The sequence below is a fragment of the Cladosporium halotolerans genome, assembly GCF_011745625.1.
Source record: "Cladosporium halotolerans strain TM138-S3 chromosome Unknown Sca9, whole genome shotgun sequence".
NCBI lineage: Eukaryota > Fungi > Ascomycota > Dothideomycetes > Cladosporiales > Cladosporiaceae > Cladosporium > Cladosporium halotolerans.
The window spans coordinates 708,308-734,406 of record NW_027191460.1 but is presented as its reverse complement, the minus strand read 5'-3'; the positions used below and the strand labels follow the sequence as shown (position 1 = coordinate 734,406).

Below are 26,099 nucleotides of genomic sequence, written 5' to 3'. Positions count from 1 at the left end.
TCGCGTTTCAGGTGATGTTTTGAGTTGGGCCGGCGACGCCAGCTGCCTGCACAGACGCCCGAGGGCCCTCAGCCAGCCAGCCAGCCGTGCCAGTGTCAGGGAAGGGAAGCGCAATCGCCGTTGCGTCTCGCCTTCTACGTTTCCCGCGTCTTGCGCACGATTGCAGTTCTCCGCCCGCGCGACCAATAGTTCCGCACTGACCAGGCGGGAGGTGGTCATGTCCACCGGCTGAACTACGAACTTGGCGAAACACCAGTGAGGCCGCAACATGCCAACCTCCACCCGCCGGCAAGCTGCCTCGCGCAGCCAGCGCTACAGCGAAGTCAGCGCCGGAGCTTTGAGCGAGGCTTTGGCAGCCGAGGATGACATTCCCACGCAGTACGAGCAGGGAGACGACGGGGAGCTGGAGGAAGAGTTCGAGGCCAATGGTACGTTGCAAGCACTCGCTGCCTCCGCCTGTTTCACACATTCACCGCCCATTCGAAGGGTACCTGACATGCCACCGCAGATGAACCCCTAGAAGACGCGCCCTTCCCTCCACCCGGCCTCAAAGAAATCTCCTCTCTCGCCTCCTGGACCGTAACCACCGCTAAACCAGGCAACGGAGTCGCAGCCCTCCGCAACCCAGACCTCTCGCAGTTCTGGCAATCCGACGGACCCCAGCCCCACCTCCTCAGCATCCACTTCTTCAAGCTCGTCAGCATCGTGCACATGCGGATCTTCCTAGACTTCGAATCTGACGAATCCTACACGCCGACCAAGATCCAGTTCCTGGCGGGCATGGGCGCGCACGACGTGCAAGAATTCGCGGAGATGAGCTTCGAACAGCCGACGGGATGGATCGACGTCGACTTCAGCAATGTTGGGCCGATCGAGCAGGACGAGGACGAAGAGAATCTTCAAGAGCCGCGCGAGATCGACTGGAGCAAGAGGCCGGTATTGCGGGCGTTTGTGGTGCAGGTGCGGATTTTGGAGAATCACCAGAACGGAAAGGATACGCACTTAAGGGCCGTGCAGATATTTGCGCGCGATGAGGCGCAGGGTGTGCAGAGAGGGGAGGCGCTTGGTGCGAGGAGTGCAAATGCGCTACCGCTCAGGGCGGCAGTTGGGCCGGCTAAGGAGAAGAAAGAGGGCAACAATATTAGGCTTGCGGACTGGATGCTGGAGCCCGATTTGAGATGAGGGGAAATGAGGATCGAATCGACACAGCCGATAACGCTTGACTGGAAAGGACATTGAGAGCATTTCGAAATCGCAATGGGATGTGCCCACGAAGACAAAATCCTCCCTTGGACGTCTGGGTCGGAGCGCAACATGGACTGCACCTAAAGTCCTTCAAAAGCCATGCATCGGATTACCGAGTCAGTATTGCACAAAGCTGCAGCGATTGTCATTAAAATCAGGCACGCACGCAGCAATTGCTGCCTGAAGAGATCGACAACCTCAAACCTTGGACAGGAGACACATCGCACGCGTCGCTCGGCCGTGCAGACTTTCTTACGTGTACGTGGACAGAGATCCTGACGTGGTTCGGCAGGGAGGATAGGTATGATTGCTGGCGCCAGCATGAGGGGTGCAGTGTCTACCGAGGTGGAAGCGAAAAGTGCTCCACCTCCAGACGACTGGATGCATAAGTCGGGTGGGAGGCGCAGCTGTTCTACTGTAACAGATAGCCGTGCAGACGTCTACGCGTTTCATGGTGTACGCATGACCGCTGGTTCTATGCTCGGTGGGGCAACAGACAACGGTATGGCGACTTATCGGCAGTCGGTCGGCAGTGTGCGCGCACTAGTCACTGCTGCCGGTCGGGCGAGGGAAGATTTGTTGATCAAATAATTATCAGTCACAAACTCGGGCTTTAGTCGCGCAATGCGGCGCAGGCTTGACATCATCCCTGGCGAGCGCACCGCGGCCCTCACAGCCTCGCCCCACACGCAGCACGGGGAGCTCTCCGGGCGCCGCCCGCCGCCGCACCTCACTTAATCTCTCGCTGCTGCCCGTGAGGTACCTCGATGCCCTTGCTTGGCAGTGTAGTCTTTGATAGAACCATTTCGTTTTTCCAGATCTGATTATTTCTCCCACCACACCTCAATATCACACTCCCATACTAGACCCTACAGTGCATCGCCACCTTCAACCCCACCACCAACTCGAGGCAGGCTGCCAAATTGTCTCAGGGAGCAAGGCAACGCTGCAGCCTTCGCATTAACCGCACGGTCACAAGCAAAGAAAAAACAGCAAACATGGAAGGTGCGACTGACCCCTCCATCACCAGCGATGTGACTGCCTGCGCGCGCAACGACCGCATGTGGCCGTGTATATGCGCGCCCACGCACCTTGATGACCCGCGTGTCACCACGCCCACCACACCAACCACATGCCACAACCACGCTGCGCTGAAAGGAGGATCCATGCACAAAGATTGAAACTAACAAACCCTCACCAGACGTAATCCGCGAATCCCAGCCGGTCGGCGCCGGCTCCGACCTCGACGCCATGATCTCGACCAACTCCGACTTCGTCGATTTCATCCTCCCTCTGAAAGAGCGCCTGGCTCTCTACGATCGCACTAGCCCACCGTCCAACCAGCCCAAGAATGATGCCACCGACCCTGCGAAATCTGTCCCGCAAGGCTTCATCGACGCCATGAGCGTGCGCGAGGAGGTCTTCGTCAAGGAGCAAGGGGTGGTGCTCGAGAACGAGCTCGACTTCGACGACCGTCGCTGTTTCACTTGGACCGCGTACGCCTCCGTTCCAGGTCACATGCAGCCTGTGTCCACCAATGCCTTGCACCCGAACCGCCGCCAGAGCACGTCGACAAAGCTGCCCATCGGCACGATCAGACTCGTCCCCCCTCCCAACGCCGCTCTGCACCACTTCGACAAGCACCGCCACCTCGACGGAACCCCGTATGAGGGCACTGTCAAACCCTCCTTCCACAACGGCAAAGAGCCTTTCATCAAACTCGGCCGCCTGGCCATCCTCAAGGAATTCCGCGGCGTCGGCGTTTCGAAATTGCTCGTCGACTCCGCGCTGACCATGGCCCACGACTACCCGCACGTGATCTCCGACCCGCCCTCAGCCGCCACGAAGGAAGAACTCCGCGACGCCGTCGGCGACATTCTCGACATGGGAACGGAGTGGACGGGCCTCGTCCTCATCCACGCGCAGATCGGGCTGCAGAAATTCTGGAGCCGGTGGGGTTTTGAGGTCGATGAGGGGATGGGAATCTGGGACGAGGAAGGAATTGATCACGTTGGAATGTGGAAGCGGATGGACCTGAAGACCAAGTCGAAGGAGACGGCGCCGTATAGTTATACGGAGGAGCCGAAGAGGTTTCGCGGAAGTGTTTCGTGAGATGAGCTTGAGAGTGTTGGGAAAGGCAGTCTCACCGTGAGACTTTGGAGGTTTCCTTTCCTTCTTTTCTCTTTTGGAGAAGAGAGAGCGACGAAGAGGAATAGTTTGATGACGACTACGACGGAAAGGGTATACCCGGCGTTTGTGTTTCTTTGCATGCGGGCCGCGATTGGGTGTCACTGACTGACCCACTGTATGGGAAGATCAGCGGATCATGCACCCTGGATGTCAGTCAGGTGCTCGGCCTGCTTTGAGATAGATCGGTTGTTTCCTAAGCGGCATTGAGGCATTGTCGGGGTTTGAGATATAAACAAAAGTCCTGAATAGGAATGCGTCCACTTTAGTCACTTCCGTAAGCTCCTACACATGCAACTCGATCCCTGCCTAGAGCCGCGAAAAGTTTATCGTTCGTTGCACTGAATGCACAACAATCGATGCAGCACGATAAAAGGTCTATACGGCAACCTGATCCAGCTGCACAACAGCCTTCCCGTGCCGCTTACTCTCAACGGTAACATTGACCTTACCAGCACTCTTCCCAGACCTAATCACCGCCAAAGCTCGTCCTTGGTGAGTTGTATGAACATTGTCGTCGAACCTCTCCTCCATCGATTTCGCAGCACTGCCGAAGCCGATCAGAGAAGCAGGCCCTTGCACTTCAATAGTCAGCTCATCATCATCAAGCATCTCTACGACACCCTCAGCATCCGAGAGCTCGATGTTCAGGTACGCCAGACTCTGCCCGTCAGCAACCAGAGGCGCCTGCTTCTCCGTGCGAGCTTTCAGCGTGGTCTTGCCAGCAGCCTTGAGATTGGACCGAGCAACAACCTTGCCCTTCGAGTAGGCAAGCGCGGAAGCTGGTCGTGAAACTCCGCTCATACCCACCAGCTTTCCTCCCAAGCGATTTTCCGTTCTGAACAAACTCAACCTCCTCATGTGGCGAGATGACCTCAACGTGAGCAGGTCGGCCCTCCATCCCTTTCCAGGACCAACTCGAAATGCCGTCGGACCTTCGCCACGAAGTTCCTCGAGATGAGAGGTGCATCTTATCGATCCGACGGACTGTAATGACCGGGTCCTCTTCCCAATCCCACTTCGCATACACGAGGTGTAAGCCATGGTACGAGAACGACGGATTGTTAGCCGCAGGCACGATCACTGCAAGACTGTAGCGGCAAAGAGAAGAATGATAATCGTAATCTCGAGCCCAAGACCATCAAAAAGGGCGAGTCGGAGCTGAGCTACAAGGCATTGCTGGCTGTATTCGTGTCTTCGTTGTATGGACGTTTGTTGAACCACGGGCCGCTCAATGCAGCTCCGCCGCGCAAGTTGAGTGTCCGTCTCTTCATATCGCACCTTTTCCTCTGAACACTCCCCTCTGGTGTTGCTATGACTGGCCTGCAGCACTACTGGAGCCAACAAAACGCCTCATACCCACGCTTTTGGCTCTCTTGCCCTTTTCTCGCGCTTGCATAGGATGCTCTTTCTCCCACCTCTCATCCTCTTGGTATGCTTCGACAGCGGCGTCGAGGTCCCATTCCGCTTGCTGCATGTATAATGTAGCTACATCATACCTGAGCGAAATAGATAAACTTGTCAGCTCATCAGTCCTGATGACCAAACAGTATACAGCAATAACACGCTGAACGACACTTACTCTGCAACCTTACAGGCCATCATCCATCTCCTCAGCTTATTCTTCTTGATCTCCTCTTCCTCGCTCTCCAACGGCTGCGGGCTCAGCGATACACCGCCTTTGTAATGCTCTCCAGGAATTAATAGCGTCTTCCTTGCTTGCACCAGGTGATCCGAGTAGACATTATTCGTCTTCCTTAGCGCCTCTATGGGGACGTCATACGCCAGCGCAAGCGACCTCATAGAATCTGCCGGTGCAATAAAATGCAATACATCCTCTGCCGGCGCTGAAGCACCTTTGTCGTCGGCCTTACTGCCTGTATATCCCCGCGCTTCATACGGCGGTAGAGCCTCATCTCCGCTCGTTTCCTTCGACGTCGGTGTGCTCGATCCGTCAAGCGAGGAATAAGCCGGCGGGTCACGGAGTCCTTGCGGCAAGCTCGAGGGCGCTGTGCTGATCTGGCAGTATGGACAATATGTCTCGTAGCGCTTGTTCTGGTTCAGACATCGGGCACAGATGGTGCGACTACAGCAAGGGAGCATCCGACCTGGGAAGAGCGGTTTCTCGGAGGGAGTTGAATATATTTGGGCGCAGGTGGCGCAGGCGTCGGAGGACATGGTGTACCTTGTTCAGAGGCAGGAGAATGGGTGTCAAAACATGAAATACGGAGCGGGGAGACGGAATGGCAGCGCCAGGATACTAGAAAGAAAGTGATTATGTGGTATCTCCATCTGATCTGATAGTGCTCCAGCACACGATCAAGCGATAGTATGGATGACGAAAGAGGAGCCCGCGAGCCGCTGCAGGGCTGGTGGCGGATGCGATTTGCCACGCGGGAATCGCAGAAACGCGAGGGCCGACGCGAGATGAGCGGCGAGCTGCGGGTCCCGCTGTCTGCAAAGTCTGGGGCCAGCGGGCGCAGAGGCAAATCTGCGTGACGTGCAGAGCGCCGCCAGCCGCCCTCAATTGCAGCCTGAGCCCGCTCGCTCTTCCTCACAACAATCACACCACCACCACTGCACCACCCGCCTCACCTCCCGCTCTACCTCCTACATAATCGACATTGACCGATATACGCTCCTTTGCACCCGCCAGCCAGCACTTGCTATTCCCGCCGCTTCCTCGCCCTCTCGCCAAACACTAGCCGTCTCCTGATCGCGTGGCCCAGCAAGCGATACCGGAACAAAGTGGACTGATTGATCCACCACCCATTGCGCCCTCCGGCGCGTCCATAATATCACGCGCATACATCCTCACATACCCATCGTCATCCGCATCGATAATGGCCAACATGACGGCCTCTTCCGAGCTTCCGCCGCTGCCCGAATACACCCTTGAACCGCTGCCGCCTCTCCTCCCATGGATCTCCGATGCCTACCTTTCGCTGGCATTGCCCGTCCTTGCATACTGGGCAATGTCTTTGCTCTTCCATGTCATTGACGAGCTTGACATGTTCCCACAATACCGACTTCACACCCCTGCCGAGGTGCTCAAGAGGAACCATGTTTCCAGATGGGACGTTTTTCGAGATGTGATCATCCAACAAGGCATACAGACGGTTGTCGGACTGGGCCTCGCATTGACGGACCCGGAGCCCATGCAGGGCAAGGCTGACTACGACGTGTCAGTCTGGGCACAAAGACTTCGGATTGCACAGAGGGCCATTCCAGGACTGCTGAGCTTGGTTGGATTGGACGCCGTTGGAATCGCTAAGCGCGTTGGACAAGAGCAGCCAATGCTTTCTGGCGCGCTTGCTGGCGGCATCTATCCCGAGCTCACTCAGACCGTGTTGCTCGCTGGACAGGAGACATTGGCGCCTGCCTTTGCAAGCTGGGAGATCAACGCTGCGAAAGCCATCTACCACCTTGGAATCCCAGCCATGCAGTTCGTCATCGCCATTCTCATTGTCGACACATGGCAATATTTCCTGCATCGCGCCATGCACATGAACAAGTGGCTGTACACCACTTTCCACTCCCGTCACCACCGTCTCTACGTCCCTTACGCCTACGGGGCTCTCTACAACCACCCGTTTGAAGGCTTCCTCCTTGACACCTGTGGCGCCGGAATTGCATACCTCCTAACCGGAATGACCTGCAGGCAGAGCATGTGGTTCTTCACCATGAGCACAGTCAAGACCGTTGACGACCACTGCGGTTATGCATTCCCCTGGGACCCGTTGCAGCACGTCACGAGCAACAACGCGGGTTACCACGATGTGCACCACCAAAGCTGGGGCATCAAGACCAACTTCAGCCAGCCCTTCTTCACCTTCTGGGACGGCATTCTAGGCACCAAGTGGACGGGCGGCGACGTCTCTGCGAGGTACGAGCGCGCCCGTATCGCCGCGCAGAAGAAGGTCGATGCCGACAACAACTCCCCCGCGGTCACTGCTTCGTCTCCTGCTGAGAGCAAGCAGTCCGCCCAGCCATACTCAAACGAAGCTACGGAAGCCACCTCGACAGCCCGCGCCGCTCAGCCTGCTCTTGAGCCATCCATCCCAGCCGGCAAAGCCAAGCTTCAGGCGCTCGGAAGCCGACAACAAGTGCTCGACGACAAGCAGGGCGGTGGCAAAGCCGTGCTAGCCGAAGAAAGCGCAGAGGAAGCCCAAGCACAGCAGCAACTGCGTCGAAGCCCGCGCAAGCGCTCGCGGAGCTCAGGCTTGAAAGGATTCGCTGATAGAGTCGGCGAGAGCCTGCATGGAAAAGGGACGGGAGTGCTCGGGGTGGAGAACTCGAGCAGGTAGAGAAAGCAAATTAGAGAAAGAGGAATAATGGCACCTTTTCGCGAAAGGGAATGAATTGATTTGGGAAATCGGATTTTGGCGTGTTCTGGTTTAGGCGGTAATGTCTTTTACTTCTTCTTCCCACCCTTTTTGACCAGAATGTTTGGATATGCAACTGCCAGGCAACCTGAGCTTGGCTGGAATCAGGGGTGCGTCCAAAGGGTTTTTCACTCGTTGCGTGTAGACGTCGGTACACTCGAGATAATTTATGCTCCATTGTATGAGGAACTTCTTTTTCCATTCTGTTCTTCATTACTCAACAAATCCGCTCTCACTTAAGGGACGCAGGGATGATCAAGAAATGTTTCGTTTACGGCATCAACGTGGTCAATATTTGGTTACAGATTCCATGCCCTCGATGTTCCTCGCCACTCTGTCGTTTTGTTTTGGTCGTCGTGTTTTGGCAACGGTCGATAGTTGTCTGTGCTTCCTCTTCGGTCCGTGTACGAAAGTGAGGTGGACCCTGTGTGATCTCGCCCTCAGGCACGGAGGGGCAGAAAAGGGGAAGCACGTGATGTGGACTGCGGTGATTGACTGCAACACCGCCAGTCTATCCTTCCTGGGGTGTGTTTCCATGCTCGTGAAGGATCATCAATCGCCTGTCACTTCACTTATATCTGCCAGTAGTTATATCGGGGTAGGGAAAGCATAAGACCACGTGACGGACAGGCAGAGGCACCCCCTACAGCCCACTTCAGCTGGTCCGCACTTTCGACTTCCGCCCATTTCTGCGCGCTCCGCCCCGCAGGCAGGCGTCACCGAGCAACCGTAAACAGAAGAGAAAGCCGCTGGAAAGACTCCTTGCCGCCGCCGCAGCGTCCAGTCTCTTCCACCTCACTTCACCTCTCCTCTCCTCTCCTTTCAAGTCAAAAACCCACCACCAGCACCGCTACCCGCCGCGGCACCGCAGTGACATCACCCGCGCCGCGCGATCAGCACAAAAGTTCACTCGAACTCTCTCCCCAGCTCGACTTCTCCTTGGTGGACCCTGCGTCTGCGTCAGCGAGAGAGCCTGCACCACACAACACCACACCCAGCAGCTGCACTCTGCATCCCAGCAGCGCCCGAGACTCACGCACCCCCGTCACATCTCCCGCCCGCAACACGCCTCTCGGCACTCTCGCCTTGTCTCACTCTCACCCGGCGCTACTGCTGTATACCGAGCTGGCAGACAAACATCCGCTCGCACCCCCGGCACCGACACCACCACTTCATTCCTTGCGGCGGTGTATGGTCCTGCGCCTTTCCACAACCTTCGTTTCCACTTGAAAGCGCTACATTTCGCCCAACATGGACGTCAACCAGGTCCTCGCGGGCACGCTCTCGCCTGGTACGTTCTCCTCGCCATGTCCCGTGACAGTGGGCAACGGATCAGATTGCTGATAGATTTCCAGACGCCCAGATCCGTTCCGCCGCCGAGCAGCAGCTTGCACAGGCTGCTGAGGCAGACTTCGTAGGTTTCCATCGCACATCATTCCTAGCATATTGGCATTGCTAACTTTTTCTCCCTTTACAGCAAGGCTACCTCACCACCCTTTCCCGCGAGCTTGCAAACGAAGGAGCCGAGTCACAAGTCCGTATAGCAGCCGGTCTTGCGCTCAAAAACTCCTTCTCCGCCCGCGACTTCACACGCCTGCGCGAGGTGCAAACAAGATGGCTTCAGGGACTTACTCCGCAGATCAAGGCGGACGTCAAGGGCTTCGCCCTTCAGACACTTACAAGCGACGACACAAGAGCTGGGAACTCTGCCGCACAATTCATTGCCGCCATTGCCGCCATCGAGCTGCCTCGTAACCAGTGGGATGAGCTGATGCCGACCCTGGTCGAGAATGTGGGCTCCGGGAAGGACTCTACCAAGAGGAGCAGCCTGCAGACTATTGGTTACGTCTGCGAGACCGATGACTCCGATCTCAGGGACGCTCTCGCCCAGCACAGCAACGCCATCCTCACTGCGGTCGTCCAGGGTGCCCGCAAGGAGGAGCCCAACAACGAGATCCGTGTGGCCGCCATCACCGCTCTCGGTGACTCACTCGAATTCGTCCGCACCAACTTCGAGAACGAGGGCGAGCGCAACTACATCATGCAGGTTGTCTGCGAGGCCACTCAGGCCGATGAGTCCCGCATCCAAGAGGGCGCATACGGCTGCCTGAACCGCATCATGGGTCTCTACTACGAGAAGATGAGGTTCTACATGGAGAAGGCTCTTTTCGGCCTCACCATCCAGGGAATGAAGAGCGATGAGGAGGACGTCGCCAAGCTTGCTGTCGAATTCTGGTGCACCGTTTGCGAAGAGGAGATCAGCATTGAGGATGACAACTCCCAGGCCGAGCAGGACGGCTCTACTGAGCTCAGGCCGTACTTCAACTTCGCCCGTGTGGCGACCATGGAGGTTGTCCCCGTCCTCCTCGAGCTCATGGCCAAGCAGGACGAGGATGCCACTGACGACGAGTACAACGTCTCTCGCGCCGCCTACCAGTGTGTTCAACTTTGGTCCCAGGCTGTCGGCAGCCAGGTCGTGCCGCCCATCCTCAGCTTCGTCGAGAAGCACCTCCGCGCTGAGGATTGGCACTACCGTGATGCTGCCGTCTCTGCTTTCGGTGCCATGATGGAGGGTCCTGATGAGAAGGTTCTGGACCCGCTCGTCAAGCAGGCGCTGCCTGTTCTGATCGAGATGATGAACGACCAGGTTGTCCAGGTCAAGGACTCTGTCGCCTTTGCACTCGGTCGCGTCTGCGAAGCCACCTACGAGTCTATCGACCCTGAGAATCTCACTAAGCTCATCACCGCGCTGTTCGGTGGTCTCAGCTCGCACCCTAAGATGGCTAGCAGCTGCTGCTGGGCTCTCATGAACCTTGCTGACCGCTTCGCTGGCGAGCCCGGCTGTGAGTCCAACGCTCTCTCCCAGCACTGGCAGGCGAGCGCACAGCACCTCCTGCAGGTGACAGAATCTACCCAGGACAACCAGCTGCGGACTGCTGCTTACGAGGTTCTCAACGCCTTCATCACAAACGCTGCCAACGACTCCGTCCACATGGTGGCTGGCCTCAGCAACGTTGTCATCGAGCGCCTTGAGAAGACCATTCCCATGCAGCAGCAGGTCGTGTCCGTGGAGGACCGTCTCACTCTTGAGGAGATCCAGACTTCGCTCACTTCTGTCATTCTGACTATCATTCAGCGTCTGGAGACCGAGGTCGCTCCTCAAGCCGATCGCATCATGCAGCTGCTTCTCTCTCTTCTGCAGTCTCTTCCCGCCAAGAGCTCCGTCCCTGACACTGTCCTGGGCGCGATCAGCGCTCTTGCCAATGTCCTCGAGGCCGACTTCGAGAAGTACATGCAGGCTTTCGTTCCTTTCCTCCTCAGTGCTCTGAACAACCAGGAGGAGCCGGCTCTCTGCTCTGTCGCCATCGGTCTTGTTAGCGACATCAGCCGCGGCCTTGAGGAGAAGGTCCAGCCTTTCTGCGATCAGTTCATGAACTCTCTCCTCAACAACCTTCGCAGTGCTGTTCTTGGCAACCAGTTCAAGCCCGCTATCCTGCAGTGCTTCGGCGACATCGCCCAGGCCATCGGTGGTGCCTTCGAGACCTACCTTTCCGTTGTTGGTCAGGTCCTGCAGCAGGCCGCTACCATCTCCGCTCAGGAGGAGACCAACTTCGAGATGCTTGACTACATTGTCTCCCTCCGTGAGGGCATCATGGATGCTTGGGACGGCATCATCATCGCCATGCGCGCCGGCAACAAGGTTCAGCTTCTCCAGCCCTACGTCGAGTCGATCTTTCAGCTGCTGTCGCAGGTCTATCAGGACTCCAACCGCACTGAGGGTCTTCTTCGCTCCAGCATGGGTGTTGTTGGGTAAGTCCTCCATTCGTTTCAATGTTCCACCAACATGAAGCTAACAATTCATAGCGACATCTCTGAGGCTTTCCCCAACGGCGAGTTCGCCAACTTCTTCCGTGCCGACTGGCTCACCCAGATGGCTCGCGACACCCGCGGAACGAAGGACTTCTCGTCTCGCACCCAGGACACTGCTCGTTGGGCCCGCGATCAGATCAAGCGCCAGTCTGGTAAGTCAAATTATCTCCTTTGAATTCATTGTTGTGCCGTGCCGTCCCTATCAAGTGTCTCGGCCCGGCATGAAACTTTTCGTTATTTCTGGCGTGATCATCCATCTATCATTACCTGATTATATTTACTAACTCTTGTAGCCACTGCTGGCAACGTGATGTCTTAAGTACCCACCGAGGCTTGAGATGTTCCATCCAGTCAAGGGCAGCGTAGGCTTTCCACCTGACTGGACCCCTGCTTCCACAAGCACCCCTCAGCATCGCCAAGGTCGCTAGCCAACGCTGCCACAAGCAGATCGAGACCGTGGACAAGCTGGCAAATACCAGCGTGGTCACCATGCCTCCCACAGCTTCGTGCACTCGCCCTCGACCTCAGCCCGACCTCCCCGTCCCGTGCACCACGAACACCCCTTTCGTCCGCACAATCCACCCCCTCAATACCCCAACGCACGACCCCAGCATAGACCATGCTCCTGCACGACAAATGCCGGAGATGACCTCACGGCTCCCACCTACATCCCAAGATATATTCTACGCAACGCCCGATACCCTTGCTCGACCTCGCCGCCGCCACCATCCAGCTTTCGGCTCGGTTCTGGAATGATCTTCCCTGTTGATTTTCTTCGAAATGCATAGCGTTCAGGGGACGGAGGGAAGGAACGGAATTTGGAACGAAGCTCACGCGAACCACGTGGGTCGAGAGGCGTCTTGTTTCTTGACCTGACGGCCAAGGAAACCGGATCGGATGTCTTTTGCGCCCTTGGGATGATACACTTACATCACGGCGGATTCCTTTTTTTTTCCCTGCCTTTATTCAACTTCCCTGAACCACCGATGTTCTCGCCCTCTCGTAGTAATCACCAAACACCCTATCCTGCAACCTTTATATTCTTACCCTCATCTCTCGTCTTCCACCTTTGTTGATGTTCGCTATTGGTCTCTTGTTTGGCAGGTGGTTCGTTGCCTTGAGAGCAGGCCTCAAGTCAACTACGTCTCTCGGACATGCTACTGACGACTCGATCAGCTCGTAGCAAACTAGTGATCCTACCTAACACCGGCATCAGCTTCGCGACGCACGCCACATCATCCGATTGCACCAACAGCTTCCCTGACCGAATCCAAAACCACGAAGAACAATCAGACCACGCAAATCGCTAACCTTGACCTCCTCTCGACAGAAACGCCTTCCCACCGCCCCCGCAACGGCAACGCCTCGATCCGCGACCGCATCATCTCTGCTCTGCCGCCCCTTCCGGATCGAAGGCCTGACGAAAGGTACGATTTGATCATTGCGGAATGGATCAGAAGGGGCTTGAGCGATGAGGTGCTGAGTACGGATGCTGCTGGGAGGTGGGTGAGGGGCGATGGGAGGTTGGTTGTTGAGAGATCCTCGTCGCCGCTTTCGCGGGAATGGGGGATCGGAGAGCAGGATTAATAGGGTAGGGCGAGGGGTTGAGGAATGGTTGATGGTTCATGGGGAAGGACTCTGGTTTGGATTCGGGCTTGGTCTTGGAAGGAATGCTTCGCTGTTTTGGATATGCTAAGCTTTTGCGGTTGAGTTTGGATTTTGGGGAATGTTCTTTGGGGACTTCCGTGTTTCGACTTCCCTTGGATTTCAGGAAATGGATAGGGCGAACACTGATCATTTTTCGCTATCTGTAGATTATAGCCAGAGGAAGAGAGTCTATATGTCATCCGATGCCGATGTTTCATGCTTCGTCGAAATTGTAGGGACATCAGAGCTAGGTAGACCCTTGAAAGCTGCAAGCAAACAGAGAGCCCCGCGATGATGCGGGGAAGAAAGCTCATTGCAGATCCAGCGACAAAACACCTTGTAGCCATTCCACTCCTTCCTTGTTAAAAGTCCACGAACAAACGCCAATTCACACCCCAACAACCCCTTCAAAATGTCTGCCATCCCTACCTCCACCTCCGTCAGCGAGTCGGCCGTCATCCGCGCCCCTCTCTCCCACGTCTGGCACCTGATCAAGATCCAGGACTTCAGCAAGTTCTGGACTGCCCTCAGCAGCTCCGAGTTCGTCAAGGGCGCCAGCGAGGAGACCGACGTCGTCAAGTGGACTTTCAAGGACGGCTCCGTCATTGAGGTCAAGCAGGAGGAGCACTCTGTACGTTTTTCTACCGTTTGCGACAATGCTGTCCGCACAAAGCTACAGCACAGCTAACATGACGTCCCAGTCTATCAACCACTACATCACCTACTCCGTCATCACCTCCCAGCCCGCCCTGACCTACACCTCCGTCGTCAGCACCGTCCGCTGCTACGCCGTCACCAGCGGCGACCTCGAGGGCTCCACCTTCGTCGAGTACACTGGCAACTTCTCTAGCGATGCCGATGCTGGTAAGTCGCGTTTGCACCTTTTTAGTGAGCTTTCACTTACCATTCTACTCCACAGGTGTGATCCAGGACGCCAAGTTCAAGCGCCGCGAGGCCCTCGCCGACCTGGCCAAGGCTGCCACCAAGCAGTAGATTCGCTCTTGCGGGTTATGCTGGGTTGGAAGGCTGGAGAACAAAAATGGGCTCAACTTGTCATGCACAATGTGTGGACGCGAAGGCGGGATCGGTAATCGAAAATGAAAAGAGGTTCCGACACATGAGCAATTAGGAAGCATAGGTACACACCATGAGCAGCCTTTTGATCGGTTTATGGGAATGTTCTCATGTGGGCAGCCCTACCGCACTTCTGGACTATATCTCTTTGTTCGATCGGTGGTGCATGGCTTGTAGTTAATTTTGAAAGCCCTTAAGATCTCGTTCGACTCCAGGTCGTTGGAAGTCGTGACAAAGCGTATATCAATTTCACAACGCAACCATCTCTCACTAATCAATTGGAGAAGTTGATCGGGTTCAATGGTCTAGCGGTTACGATTCTCGCTTAGGGTCTACCCTGAGGCACGATTGCGAGAGGTCCCCGGTTCGAGTCCGGGTTGAACCCCATTCTTTTGTGGTTTTGCACCATCCCTCGCAACGCGAGGAAGGAAATCATTGTCTCCAAGTCCATTCAGACTATCGAGGGCTTGAAAACGGGTGTGGGTGTATACATGTCTGAATCTGAAGCCCTCCAAGTGCTGCTCCAATGTATCAACCTATATATCATTTAATCTTCTGGCGATGTTTCGTTATGCTCGGAGTCCAAGCCAGCGAGAAACGCCGCAAATGCTTCTGCCAGGTCTTGTAAATACGTGGAACGTCCGGAGCGCGGAGTATTGGCATGCTCCAAGATGCTTGCACCGACCGAGCGAATTTTCATGGTCTGAGTGCAATGCTTCGTTAATATCGTGGCTCCGGAATTGTGCTTCTTACCGATGAACTTACAAGAATGTTTCCGTTGGGTAACAGATTTACCGTGGGCAGAGTATGCAGTAAGTCCAGAAGCTGACGAGCGGCCCTTTCCTGCGTTTTGCAACAGCGTTGCTCCATCAGCCTCAACGCCTCGCCGTGTAGATTTGTCTCCAATGATGCTCGCATCTGCTCCGCTAGGGCATTCTGAGCCCACAGGTGTGTGACGTGTATATTGACCCGCATCGCCTGGTACTGCGAACTGAGGGGGTCAGAGCGCGCTGGTGGTATATACGATCGAGAATCTACCGACACCGATGAAATTTCCATAGGGAGATCATCCAGACAGCGCTCCAGGCTCGTCAGTTGCTCTTCAGCTAGCGAGAGAGCGTGAGATTGTTGGTCTCCGTTGCCGTGAGCATGGGGATCTCCTTGGCTTGCCGGCGAGCTGTCCGACTCGGTCGATTGTCGACTTCGCGGTCCATGTGCAGGATTTAAGGGGCTGGCTTCCATGAGTTTAACATTGACTGTTGTCATGGCATTCAGACCGGCGACAAGCGACAGCCGACCTGGAGGTTGATCCAGAACTTCGTGATCTGTGATGAACTCGTCGTCGATTTCCAAAGGTAATAGTTGTTCTATGGCGCGGGTCATTTGCACAACATACGTTCGCGTGAGATCCATATTCATGTCGAACAAGGCTATATGACTGAAAGATGAATAAGCAATTATCCTCACGTGGATGATCAGTGGCTCGTCACCCTACCGTTCGGACATGAAATGTATCCAGAGTGCCTTCTTCCGAAGTTGCCGTTCGACTTGATTGAGGCCCTTGTAGGCATCAACAATATGCAGCTCCATCTGCCTCGCTATCGCAGCAGCTTCCGATTGATGCATCAAAGCGCGGTTCATCAGCTTCAATTGAGCATTAGCCACCACGTGGAGGTATGCACACGCCCATTTGTCAAGCGAAAGATCGTCGTAATGGTTGGAGGGCCGAACGCGAAGGATTAGTCTTTCTCCGGTTTCCAGCATCTCTTTGCGGCCAGCATGTGTGAACGACGGGTCGAGCTTCCTGCACGAGCGCATCATGCCAGGCATCGTGCACACGGTAGTCACCAGAACGGAAATCACCAGCGAAAAGAAGGCGGGATTATGGTAGTGGGTGCGATCATTGAGGCGTGCGAAGAAAGTGCGCTTGTGTACCACTGGGGTCAAGGGGTAAAGATGGTCCATAAAGTTCTGAATCAAAAAGTCGGAGATCTTCTTCGGGCAAAAGGCATCCAAAGCACGTCCTAGATCGTAGACAGTTCTCTCGTTCGGAAGGCGCACCAAAACATCGTGACTATCTTGCTTGTCAGCGAGGGGAGACCATATGCAACCATGTTGGAGGCACTTGCGGCTTAGGACGAGGTCCACGTTTCTTATACAGCAAGTCGAAAGTACATCGGAGAGAGTTTTCCCGACAAGCATTGCATGACGATGGCCTGCCTCCATTGGGCGGTGGCAGGACGCATTTTCTCTTCCTTGCGCGGCACTCATCGCATGTTCGGCTGGGCAACGCACGTCGTGGCATCGGCGGCCAAAGACCCGAGAAACTTTGGCGTGAGCATCAAAGCTCCATCAAAGGTGATTGGTCCAGTCGACTAATAAAAAGATTTGAACCGGTGCCTCGTAGGGAGTATAGCGGAAGCGGACGGAGGTGGTACCTCACAGCCCCATTCATCACGTGATTGTGTAAAGCACGGAACAGATGTGTCATTCCCGGGCGTAGATCATGCCAGGTTTGGTAGATATGCATTTGCGTTCTGGCGTTCGGAATGAGATCCACCGGTAGATCTGCCGCAGGCCCTAAGAACGCTCTATTGCATTCCATCTTGCTACGCGGGTCATAGTCCATCACGATTCGCTCAGCGCCACCGCAATTCGCGCGCACAGGGCATGCCGGATCCCCATTTCCAACGGCTGAACGAAATCTGCCTGTTGACGATGTTCAACGCCCCGAAGGCACACCGATTATAAGACGTGTAGTTGCCAGCACTGAGAATGTAGGTCACTTTGTCTCACCGCGAATGAGTATTTACACCATGGCCAGAAGATCCGTCGTATTATTAGCCATCGCAGCGGCCGTACACGCGCAATCTAACATCACAGCCCAAGTTGTTGAGCGATGCCCCCATTTTGCCAATGACAGCGCGGTCGCTTGCGTCAATAACTATGCGTCTGTCCTGCCATGTCCTTTTGTGAGGGCGACGGCTAGCAATGGCGTCGATCCCGAAAACGACACCTTCGTGGCAACCTCGGTAGCTTCCGACGACTCTTTTCATCGACTGGCAGAGACGACATTTGTCGTGTTCGATCTGGAGAGAGGTCTCGACATCCTCGGATCTGCACCAAGGTTGGAAAGAGTCTTCGAAACCAGGAACGACAGCATCCACGAAGGCCCTGTATACGTCCCTGGCTTGAATGCGATCATCTTTTCTCAGCCACATCAGGGTGTATACCAGCAGAAGATTATCAACCTGAATGGGACTGAGCCTACTATTAGTAACTTCACGACTGATCCCCCTATCTACGCTGTAAATGGCGGGAGGCTCTACAAAGGGAAAATCTACTGGGCATCCGAAGCCAGCTTTTCCTTTCCAAGTCCGGAGAATGGCAGCACCATCGATCAGACTCCGGGCATCTATGAGCTGAATCCATACACGCGCGAAGTCCGTACACTGCTCAACAACTACTTCGGCCAGCAGCTTAACAGTCCAAACGATCTCGTCATAGACAGCAGAGGCGACATCTACTTCTCAGACTCGTGGTACGGCTATGCCATCAACGTCACAGACTACCCAGTCTTGAAGCCTCAGACTTACCGCTTCCGGCCTTCGACCGGCGCCGTGAGCGTCGTAGAAGGTTCCCTGGAGCAGCCGAACGGCCTTGGTATCAGCCCGGACGGCAAGACCATGTACATCAGCGACACAGGCATCACCGATTTCGACGGCGCTCCCGAAGAGAAACTTCCTCGATACACCTTCAACAAATTCGGCGGCCGCACGGTCTACGCCTTTGATGTCAACTTCGCTCCTCCCGGAAATTATTTGACAAACAAAAGGCCGATCTGGTACGCGCAAACGTTTGCCGTGGATGGCATGCACGTGAGTCGCGAGGGTTATGTGCTAGGAGCTTCGGGAGACGGCATTGATGTGTTGAGCGAATGGGGAGAGTTAATACTGAGGATTGAGGTTGGCGGCGAAATCAACAACTTTCAATTCGCGGGTCCGGACAGGCAAGAGCTGTGGTTGTTCGGGCCTGGCGGTATCTGGAGAGTTAGTGGCCTGAAGGGAATTCATGGTATGGTTGACGAGTAATGGGAGGTCGATGTTCCGTTTGCGATGTTCTGTAGTCTCGTGAATACCCCCCTTCCTATGGGGCCTGCTGCATAGTGCAAGCTATCATGTTCGGATATTCTTGAGACCTTTTCACAGGATGCGTCCCTTTCGTAATACCCTGTTCATTATGCACATGCACCATTCGAAGTCCGCTAAACCGCTATCAAAAGAGACCCAGTCAAAAGCATTGACGTTGCTCCATTGCACCGCGTTGCCAATCACCCATTCGTTCGCCTCACACCAAAGGGTGTATATCCTCATCTTGGCCTTCCATGACACTGCATTGCGAAAGCTCCTCCAAGGTCAACGGCATAAACATGCATGTTTCGTAACGCCTGGCGTGTGAGACGTCCGATGGGAGGTTTGCAGCATCATCCGCGATGGCAGAGGCAGGAGCAGTCGCATGCTCAAGATCTTCTTCGTTTGCGACACACCGTGTCAGGTCGATTGGGAGTGACGACGCAGGAGGGCACTGATCGAACAGCCCCTGTTTCAACCCCTCCGGTAATGGTTCACCCATTTCTTCCACTTTCTCGAAATTGTCGCCGTTCTCAACAGATTGCGAGCCGTCGATGTTCGACTGCTCGTGAGGAATCGCGTCTTCATTCTGAGGATGCCTTTCCTCAGCATGCGGTCCATTTTCAATCGGAAGGCCAGAAGTGGGCTCGAGACTTCCTGCGACCGTCCGAGCCGCTGCCAGATCTTGCACAACACTGTGCTCTGTAATGACCGCAGGATAAGTGGCTACCGTATGGGCAGTTTCCGGGTCCATGAGAGAGTCATCAACCTTTGCGTCCAGTAGACCCACGGGTGAGCCACCGCCACCAGATTGAGGTTTGGGTGCTGATGGTATGCCAAGCAAAGGGCCTACGCTTTCCGAGGTCTGCATCGAAAGCGTAGAGATATCAATACTCGGCATGTAAAGTGCTGTAGAGTCCAGAGTGAGCAGTAGGCCACTGATTGCGGTGATAAACAATAGAGTGACCAAATTTGCTCTCTTCCGCATCAGCAAAAAGGTGTAGTTCCGCAACAATATCGACAATGGAATATCCTTATGTCGGTAGATGTCCGGCAACTCCGTTGATGCTGCTTCATCGGTGTACGCGGGCTCACTCGTCTTTGGCTTTTCGGCATGTCCCAATCCGGCGTCCGGCGTAGCATTTGCTTGCTGCCGTTGCTCATTCATGACAATCTGCTCAATTTCTCGTGCCATTGCAGCTTCCCTCGCTCGCTCAGCGTCATCCTCGAGGATGCGCATACGATCTTCGACCATCTGGTTGACCCGGCGTTCTTCTTCTTCGCGATCGATGTGCACTACGGCATGGGCCTGGGACTCCATCTCATCCAGTTTGATCCGCAGATCATCCTTGATGTAAGACATAATCTCGACATCAACTCTCTCCATCTCGCTCCAAGCGGCCGACCACGCGCTCGCATGCATGAGCCCGTTGGCAGCAAAGACTCTGATCGACCATTTCTGTTTGCCGGATCCGGCAGCTTTGAGATGGTGGTGGCAGGTGGAGCAGTGTTCGTCATCGGACTCTTCCACACTGGATCCCATTCCAGAATCATTACTGCCGCTCCCGGCAGTCATGGTCGAGTCGGTAGAATGCCTGTTGCGGTAATGCCCACACTTGGTAAGCAGAGGTTGCTGCAGCTCGAGCGCTTCGAGAAGCTTCTCTTCAAGAAGTTCATAGTCATCTCTTGGATGGGGAATTAGGATTCCTCGTTTTACAACATTGCCGGACAACTTTGACCTTAGCAGCTGCATGCTTTCCAGAGTATGCGATGGCAGGACCTCACGCATGGCTTGAACACTCCAAGGTATGTTGACCGGCAGCACCGTTATGTGCAATAAGACGAGCGGTAGCTGTCTCGATTCCCTTTCGTCCAGATCATTGTCGTTCCCTCTTATTTTTGCGCGAGGGCTGCCCCGAGGCTCTGACTGTGGGGTTCCATATCTGCTCTTGCGGAGAGGAGAGCTCATCTGCATACGACGAACTGACGGGCGGGAATAGGTCGGCGTGTACGGCTTGTGCATAGGCGTGCGCTCGAAATCTGTTGGGTAATTCGACTCTGGGAGAGAAGAAATCGAAGTCCTCGTGTAATTTTTCTCGTCATCGCCTTCTTGTGCTCTCTCGTCCAGTCCAGCTTTCGCATCATCGTCGCTCTCCGTCACAAAACCATCATCCCTTCTCCCACCAGTCCAGCCAGCGGTCTTTTCCAACTCTTCTCCATGCTTCACGTTGCCTTCCGAAGAGAGGTCTTCGGTCGGTTCGAGTGTCGAGGCGTCGGCGTCAGAGTAGATATGGAACGGTGTTGTCTTAGACAAGCGAGCCATGTGGTCGTAGGATGTGGGGACCAAGGCGTGTCGGTGCTCTAATCGGAGGCCTGACTTGCGAAAGGACTCGAGAGTTTGGCCTTGCCCACCTTTTCGCAAGGATCTCCCTACTGTTCCCCAGAAAATCGTGGTGTACTAAAACCATTAACGTTCGCGGTGAAGCCCAACCGAGTGCGCTGGCGTAAACAGTCCGTCGAGCGGGGCAACCGGCTTTTCGGACTGGATTTCGCAACAGCTGCAAGCGAGCCCAGAACTTCTCTGCCTCGCTTTTATTACGGCTTGGTGGACAAGCAGATGTGACTCTTCTCTGAGCAGGTCTAACCATTTATGGAGATATTGTGGCGGTTTTTTTGTTTTTGTTTTTTCATCTTCGAGATCTGTGAGGTATTCGCGTATTGACTGCAGATTTCCAATGCTGTCCCAATGCGCTGTGATAGTGGGTAGTACGTAGCGTAGAAGATAACACACATGTTTCCCTGTTGTTAGAACTCGCTTTCTTTGAACCCCGTTTTCTCCATGGGATGCTAATCGTCGACGTAGTCTGGAACGAGTGCGTTTGATACTCATGAACAATAAGTAGACGAACAGACACCGCAGACAGACATTGGAACGTTAACCCTAACCCTAACCACCACCACGTCTTGCCCCACCAGACGTCATGCGCGATTGTGGCTGCGCATCGCATGCCGCGAAACGATCATGCCGATGTCTAAGCACCGTCGTACCGCCAAATCTAACCCCCTTCATCGCACGGCTCACTGTCCGAAGCACTTGGTGTCTGGTGATCTCAGGAGAGGAGCATGGACAAGTTCAAAGGATTAGCAAAGGGGGGATGGCACCCGCCGGGTGACCCGTCCATCTCGCGCAAAACGTGGAAGTCAGATCTAAAAGGAATGGCCACAGGGCAGAAGAAAGATCCATACGAGCAATCGCGAAACCATGAATCGCGGCCCCTCGCGTCATTGAGAGATCGTGTGTCATTGAAGCCTTCTTAGCTATGTAACGTATACTGACAAACATATGCAGCGGACTCTTTTGGCCCGCCGCCCAAGCACTCGGCCTACTATGGAGCCGGCGCTTCCACACCAAGTCGCACGAACACTGGCTCACCCTCGAGCGGAGGAGGACTGGGGCTTTCAGTTCCAGCGCCTAGGCGTATAACACAGCAAGAGCAAGTCGAGGAAGAGGAGGCAGAGAAGCCACCGCCTGGTCCGTATCGCACGGATACCACAGGACTGCGGACAGACAATCTTCCCCCACCACCAGTACGGAGAGCTGGGACGGGCTCATCAAGCCCTGGTCCAGCGCCGCCTCCAAGAAGCAGGCCAAGCCCCGCTCTTCCTGGTCGCGCACCAGTACCTGCTCCCGCGGCAGCGACACCACCTCCGAGAGCTGCCGCTGCGAAACCCCCACCGATGCTACCTCCTAGACAAAACGAGTATCCAGACGAATTCACTCCACCCCCACCGCCGTCATACGGGGAGGCAACGCAGCCTGCTGCTCCGTCAAATCCCGCCTCTCTTAATCAGAGCGCGGTCAATCGCCTGGGTCAGGCTGGTGTCTCTGTGCCTGGATTTGGAATCGGCAATAACGCTGCGCCCTCTGAAACACCCTCAGCACAAGGACACCCCAACCAACTGAATGAACTTCAGCAGCGCTTCTCACGACTGGGTACCGGATCTCCGCACGGCGCGCAACCTCCAAGCGCACCCACACCCTCCTGGCAGCAGAGGCAGCAGCCCCAGCCTACGCCTTCTTCGCAATATGCCGGGCAGCAAACTGGTGTGATACCGCCCGCTGCAGCTCCTGGAGCTGCTGCTGCTGCCAAGAAGAAGCCAGCTCCACCTCCACCGCCGAAGAAGAGCACCTTACAGACGAACGATAGCGGAGATGGCCCTGCACCGCCGCCTATCCCCATGTCTAGTAAACCTAAGCCATCTTGAGATTCTTTGGCTGCGGACCTTGCTGAAGAGAACCAGTCTCAGATATTCAAACTATTCTGTCTTCATTATTTCAGGAAGAAATCGTCAGTTTGTCATCCATGTGGCCCTTCATGTTGGCGCGTGGATTCAGGAAACGCGTGAGATGGACTATGCGCATGTGTCGCCTTGTGTACATTACCGAGAATAATATCCTCTATCAATGTATTATAGGACCACGGCCTTTACCCTAACCCTACACTTATTTCAGGGTCGGCTATTGAATGGCCTCGGTCAAAGTAGGCTAGTGGACCGTGCTTTGTGCGGCTAGATCCGCGGCTTCAGGGCCGGCCAAAAAGTCGAGCCGCGTCCTTGCCATTTTCAGCGTTCTGAAAAGGCGATCTGCCCTCCCCGAAGACATTCACTACCCTACCCTCCCGATTTGTCGCAACCATGAAACGGAAGGTTGCTGCGTTGGAGAAGGTCGATGCCGACTTACCCAACCTTCAGCATAAAATTCGCAACGACCCACTGTCCTACCAACAGGACTTCCAGGCGCAGTTTGACCAGTATGCGAGTTTGCGCGAGCTTTTCCTGCAGTCGCCGACTACAACAGACGATAGCGGCGTGGTCAGACTGAAGGATCTGATTGACTTCGTCAGCCATGTTGCCGACTGCTATCCTACATTGACTTCCTCATTTCCCAAGGATGTCAGCAGCCTACTTGAACTTCACCACGCGAGCCTGGACGCAGAACTGAGGGATAAACTGGTGGGATCGCTGGTTCTGCTTCGGAGGAAGGACATCATCGACTCTGCGGCGCTTCTTGACACCCTTTGGCCGCTGCTACTGAACACGCCTTCCAAGTCGCTTCGTGAACTGCTTTTCACAAAGATCATTTCCGACCTGCGAACATCGAATGCGAAAGCGACCAACCACAAACTCAACCGCCACATGCAATCGAAGTTTTTCGATCTCATCGCTTCAGATCCCGCATCGCCGAAGTGTCTTTGGCCGGTAAAGATCACAAGGGAGCTGTGGAAGAGGCAGGTATGGACAGAGGCCAAGGCAGTGGCCGTGATGAAAGAGGCGGCCCTGAGCCAGGATGCGAAGGTCGTTACCGGTGGTGTGCGATTCTTCTTGGGCGGTGATCAAGAGCGCGAAGAGGCAGCTGCGGAGGAAGATCAAGATGACGAGGGACACGTCGACATCAGGAAGCTTAAGCACGTTGCTGGAATCAATAAGAAATCCGGAAAGCGTGCCAACGAGCTGAAAGATGCCGCCAAGAAGGTCAAGAGACAGGAGAGGAAGAAGAACGCGCCACAACAACTCAATTTCAGCGCACTGCACTTGCTGCATGATCCGCAAGGTTTCGCTGAGGAGCTTTTCCAACGGCACTTGCAACCGGCGCAGCCTAAGGTGCGACTGAACCTAGATCAGAAGCTTTTGGTGCTTCAGCTCGTGTCACGCCTGGTTGGTCTGCACAAGCTCACTCTCATTTCCTTGTACTCCTACTTCCTGAAATTCTTGGTACCAAAGCAGCCCAAGGTCACATCATTCCTGGCCTCATTAGCGCAGGCATCACACAGTCTGGTACCCCCAGACGTTCTGGAGCCCCTCATCGTCAAGATTGCGAACGAATTCGTTTCGGAAGCCTCTGCAGGTGAGGTTGCAAGTGCCGGTTTGAACGGTATCAGAGAAGTCTGCGTGCGACAACCTCTCGCGATGACGGAGACTCTTTTACAAGATTTGGTTCAGTATAGGAAGTCGAAGGACAAAGGCGTACAGATGGCTGCGCGTGGTCTTCTCTCACTCTACCGAGAAGTTGGAGCTGAAATGTTGAAGAGAAAGGACCGTGGCAAGGAGGCCGCCATGGGTCTGCGGACTGGAGACAAGAGCTCAGCACGATTCGGTGAAGTTGCGGCCGGGGGTATTGAGGGCCTTGACCTTCTGGAGAAATGGAAGGAGGAGCAAGGCATCAACAGTGAAAACGAAGATGAAGACGCCGGCTGGGACAATTGGGACGCGGAATCCGACGACAGTGACGATGGCGAGGGTTGGATCAACGTGGAGAGCGACGGAGAGGACATTGACATCTCAGACTCCGAGGACGAGCGTGAAAAGAAGGCAAAGGCAAAGGCTAAAGCAGCTGGAGATGGTGCTGACAAGGACGAGTCGAGCAAACCGGAAGAGGCCGAGGCAGCACTCAAGGAGGAAGAGAATCGCATCTCGAAGCTCGCCACCACTCGCATCCTTACACCCGCTGATCTTGCCAAACTCAACGAACTGCGCCAAACAGCCGCAATCACAGCCGCCCTCCCCGCCAACAAGCGTCGCCGCATCCAGCAGCAACAGCAAGCTGCCGCCGAACGCCATAACGACGATGCTCTTACCGCAGACCAAATCGAGGGTCTCGCCAGCCTATCGCACAAGATGACTAAAGAAGAGAAGCTCCGCAAAGCCAAGGGCGATCCCGAAGAGAGGAACGATCACCGCAGCTCGACGGCGAAGAGAAAGGAGCAAAAGCGGGCGGAAGGCAAGAGCACGACGAACAAAGAGAAGGCTCGCAAGAAGAACTTCTTGATGACGATCGGCAAGGCCAAGAGGAAGGGTAAGAGGAGTTTGGCAGACGAGCAAAAAATCCAGCGAGGTCACATCTCGAGGATGAAGAGGGGAGGAAAAAGAGGAAACATGGGTTAAAGGGATTAGAGTTGCCCGCGGGGAATGTGTTAGTAATGAATCTTGCCAGGCTGCGAGCAACTGGTGTATTTCCTCCCATATTGTTGACATATTTCCATTTGTGGAGCGTAAAACTGCTTCCAACGTGGGTACCTGGGTAGCGTTTTGCGATGTTACGCTCCAAGAATTCAAGGCTTACCCCAACCCTAACCCTACGGTGGCCGCCTTATGGTGAGGCTGCTGGCAATATCTCGTCTGAGTTGGCTTTTGGTATGTCTCAAAGGAAGTTAATGAAAATCATAGACTCTTTCGCAATAATCCCAATTATCTCTCAGGGGCCTAAAGTCACACTTGGTGGTGCGTTATGACAACCTAACGAAAGTTGACCGTTAAGCGAGGCAACAAACAACGCTGCACACGGTGTCCAACGAGAGATTTTGCCACAGAGCTCAAGAATAAAACAATGCATCAAAAGTCTTCAACTGACGATTGGAGTCAATTCGACATTTCACACTTTATGTCGTCCTGAGGTCAGCATTCAGCTGATTAAGACATATAAGGCGCGTTGTCGTTACGAAGCTGGAATTAGCCAGGCGTTTGTGTTTCGCATAATTTGATTGAGGTATATATATGAATTTTC

At 54.8% G+C, this 26,099-nt stretch overlaps 11 protein-coding genes across 11 annotated transcripts; 8 read left to right on the top strand and 3 right to left on the bottom strand.

The window, feature by feature from the left end:
- Window positions 1–132: 132 nt before the first annotated feature.
- Window positions 133–1,182, top strand: WHR41_03703 (uncharacterized protein; the record flags this gene model as incomplete). Its single annotated transcript, XM_069372309.1, has 2 exons — window positions 133–428; window positions 509–1,182. Exons 1-2 carry the CDS (start codon window positions 269–271, stop codon window positions 1,180–1,182), a joined length of 834 nt encoding a protein of 277 aa, XP_069230786.1. The 5' UTR covers window positions 133–268.
- Window positions 1,183–2,243: 1,061 nt separating this feature from the next.
- WHR41_03702 (uncharacterized protein) lies at window positions 2,244–3,746 on the top strand (the record flags this gene model as incomplete). The annotated part of the gene is made up of 2 exons (XM_069372308.1): window positions 2,244–2,250; window positions 2,447–3,746. 2 exons carry the CDS (start codon window positions 2,244–2,246, stop codon window positions 3,355–3,357), a joined length of 918 nt encoding a protein of 305 aa, XP_069230785.1. The 3' UTR covers window positions 3,358–3,746.
- On the bottom strand, window positions 3,622–5,765 carry WHR41_03701 (uncharacterized protein). Its single transcript, XM_069372307.1, has 2 exons — window positions 5,015–5,765; window positions 3,622–4,931 (listed from the first exon to the last, which is right to left on the bottom strand). Exons 1-2 carry the CDS (start codon window positions 5,608–5,610, stop codon window positions 4,745–4,747), a joined length of 783 nt encoding a protein of 260 aa, XP_069230784.1. The 5' UTR covers window positions 5,611–5,765; the 3' UTR covers window positions 3,622–4,744.
- A 510-nt stretch (window positions 5,766–6,275) lies between these two features.
- On the top strand, window positions 6,276–7,739 carry WHR41_03700 (uncharacterized protein; the record flags this gene model as incomplete). The annotated part of the gene is made up of 1 exon (XM_069372306.1): window positions 6,276–7,739. One exon carries the CDS (start codon window positions 6,276–6,278, stop codon window positions 7,737–7,739), a length of 1,464 nt encoding a protein of 487 aa, XP_069230783.1.
- A 710-nt stretch (window positions 7,740–8,449) lies between these two features.
- WHR41_03699 (uncharacterized protein) lies at window positions 8,450–12,909 on the top strand. Its single transcript, XM_069372305.1, has 5 exons — window positions 8,450–9,108; window positions 9,173–9,231; window positions 9,295–11,627; window positions 11,682–11,839; window positions 11,981–12,909. Exons 1-5 carry the CDS (start codon window positions 9,069–9,071, stop codon window positions 12,004–12,006), a joined length of 2,616 nt encoding a protein of 871 aa, XP_069230968.1. The 5' UTR covers window positions 8,450–9,068; the 3' UTR covers window positions 12,007–12,909.
- A 765-nt stretch (window positions 12,910–13,674) lies between these two features.
- Window positions 13,675–15,033, top strand: WHR41_03698 (uncharacterized protein). Its single transcript, XM_069372304.1, has 3 exons — window positions 13,675–13,965; window positions 14,036–14,198; window positions 14,254–15,033. The coding sequence occupies exons 1-3, from the start codon at window positions 13,747–13,749 to the stop codon at window positions 14,325–14,327; spliced, it is 456 nt and encodes a 151-aa protein (XP_069230967.1). The 5' UTR covers window positions 13,675–13,746; the 3' UTR covers window positions 14,328–15,033.
- Window positions 14,806–16,713, bottom strand: WHR41_03697 (uncharacterized protein; the record flags this gene model as incomplete). The annotated part of the gene is made up of 4 exons (XM_069372303.1): window positions 14,806–15,111; window positions 15,174–15,846; window positions 15,904–16,482; window positions 16,538–16,713. The coding sequence occupies 4 exons, from the start codon at window positions 16,711–16,713 to the stop codon at window positions 14,956–14,958; spliced, it is 1,584 nt and encodes a 527-aa protein (XP_069230970.1). The 3' UTR covers window positions 14,806–14,955.
- Window positions 16,714–17,224: 511 nt separating this feature from the next.
- On the top strand, window positions 17,225–18,499 carry WHR41_03696 (uncharacterized protein; the record flags this gene model as incomplete). Its single annotated transcript, XM_069372302.1, has 1 exon — window positions 17,225–18,499. The coding sequence occupies one exon, from the start codon at window positions 17,225–17,227 to the stop codon at window positions 18,497–18,499; it is 1,275 nt and encodes a 424-aa protein (XP_069230969.1).
- Window positions 18,500–18,755: 256 nt separating this feature from the next.
- WHR41_03695 (uncharacterized protein) lies at window positions 18,756–20,861 on the bottom strand (the record flags this gene model as incomplete). The annotated part of the gene is made up of 1 exon (XM_069372301.1): window positions 18,756–20,861. The coding sequence occupies one exon, from the start codon at window positions 20,859–20,861 to the stop codon at window positions 18,756–18,758; it is 2,106 nt and encodes a 701-aa protein (XP_069230972.1).
- Window positions 20,862–21,552: 691 nt separating this feature from the next.
- Window positions 21,553–23,034, top strand: WHR41_03694 (uncharacterized protein). Its single transcript, XM_069372300.1, has 2 exons — window positions 21,553–21,833; window positions 21,888–23,034. The coding sequence occupies exons 1-2, from the start codon at window positions 21,662–21,664 to the stop codon at window positions 22,802–22,804; spliced, it is 1,089 nt and encodes a 362-aa protein (XP_069230971.1). The 5' UTR covers window positions 21,553–21,661; the 3' UTR covers window positions 22,805–23,034.
- Window positions 23,035–23,233: 199 nt separating this feature from the next.
- On the top strand, window positions 23,234–25,480 carry WHR41_03693 (uncharacterized protein; the record flags this gene model as incomplete). The annotated part of the gene is made up of 1 exon (XM_069372299.1): window positions 23,234–25,480. One exon carries the CDS (start codon window positions 23,234–23,236, stop codon window positions 25,478–25,480), a length of 2,247 nt encoding a protein of 748 aa, XP_069230974.1.
- Window positions 25,481–26,099: the final 619 nt, after the last annotated feature.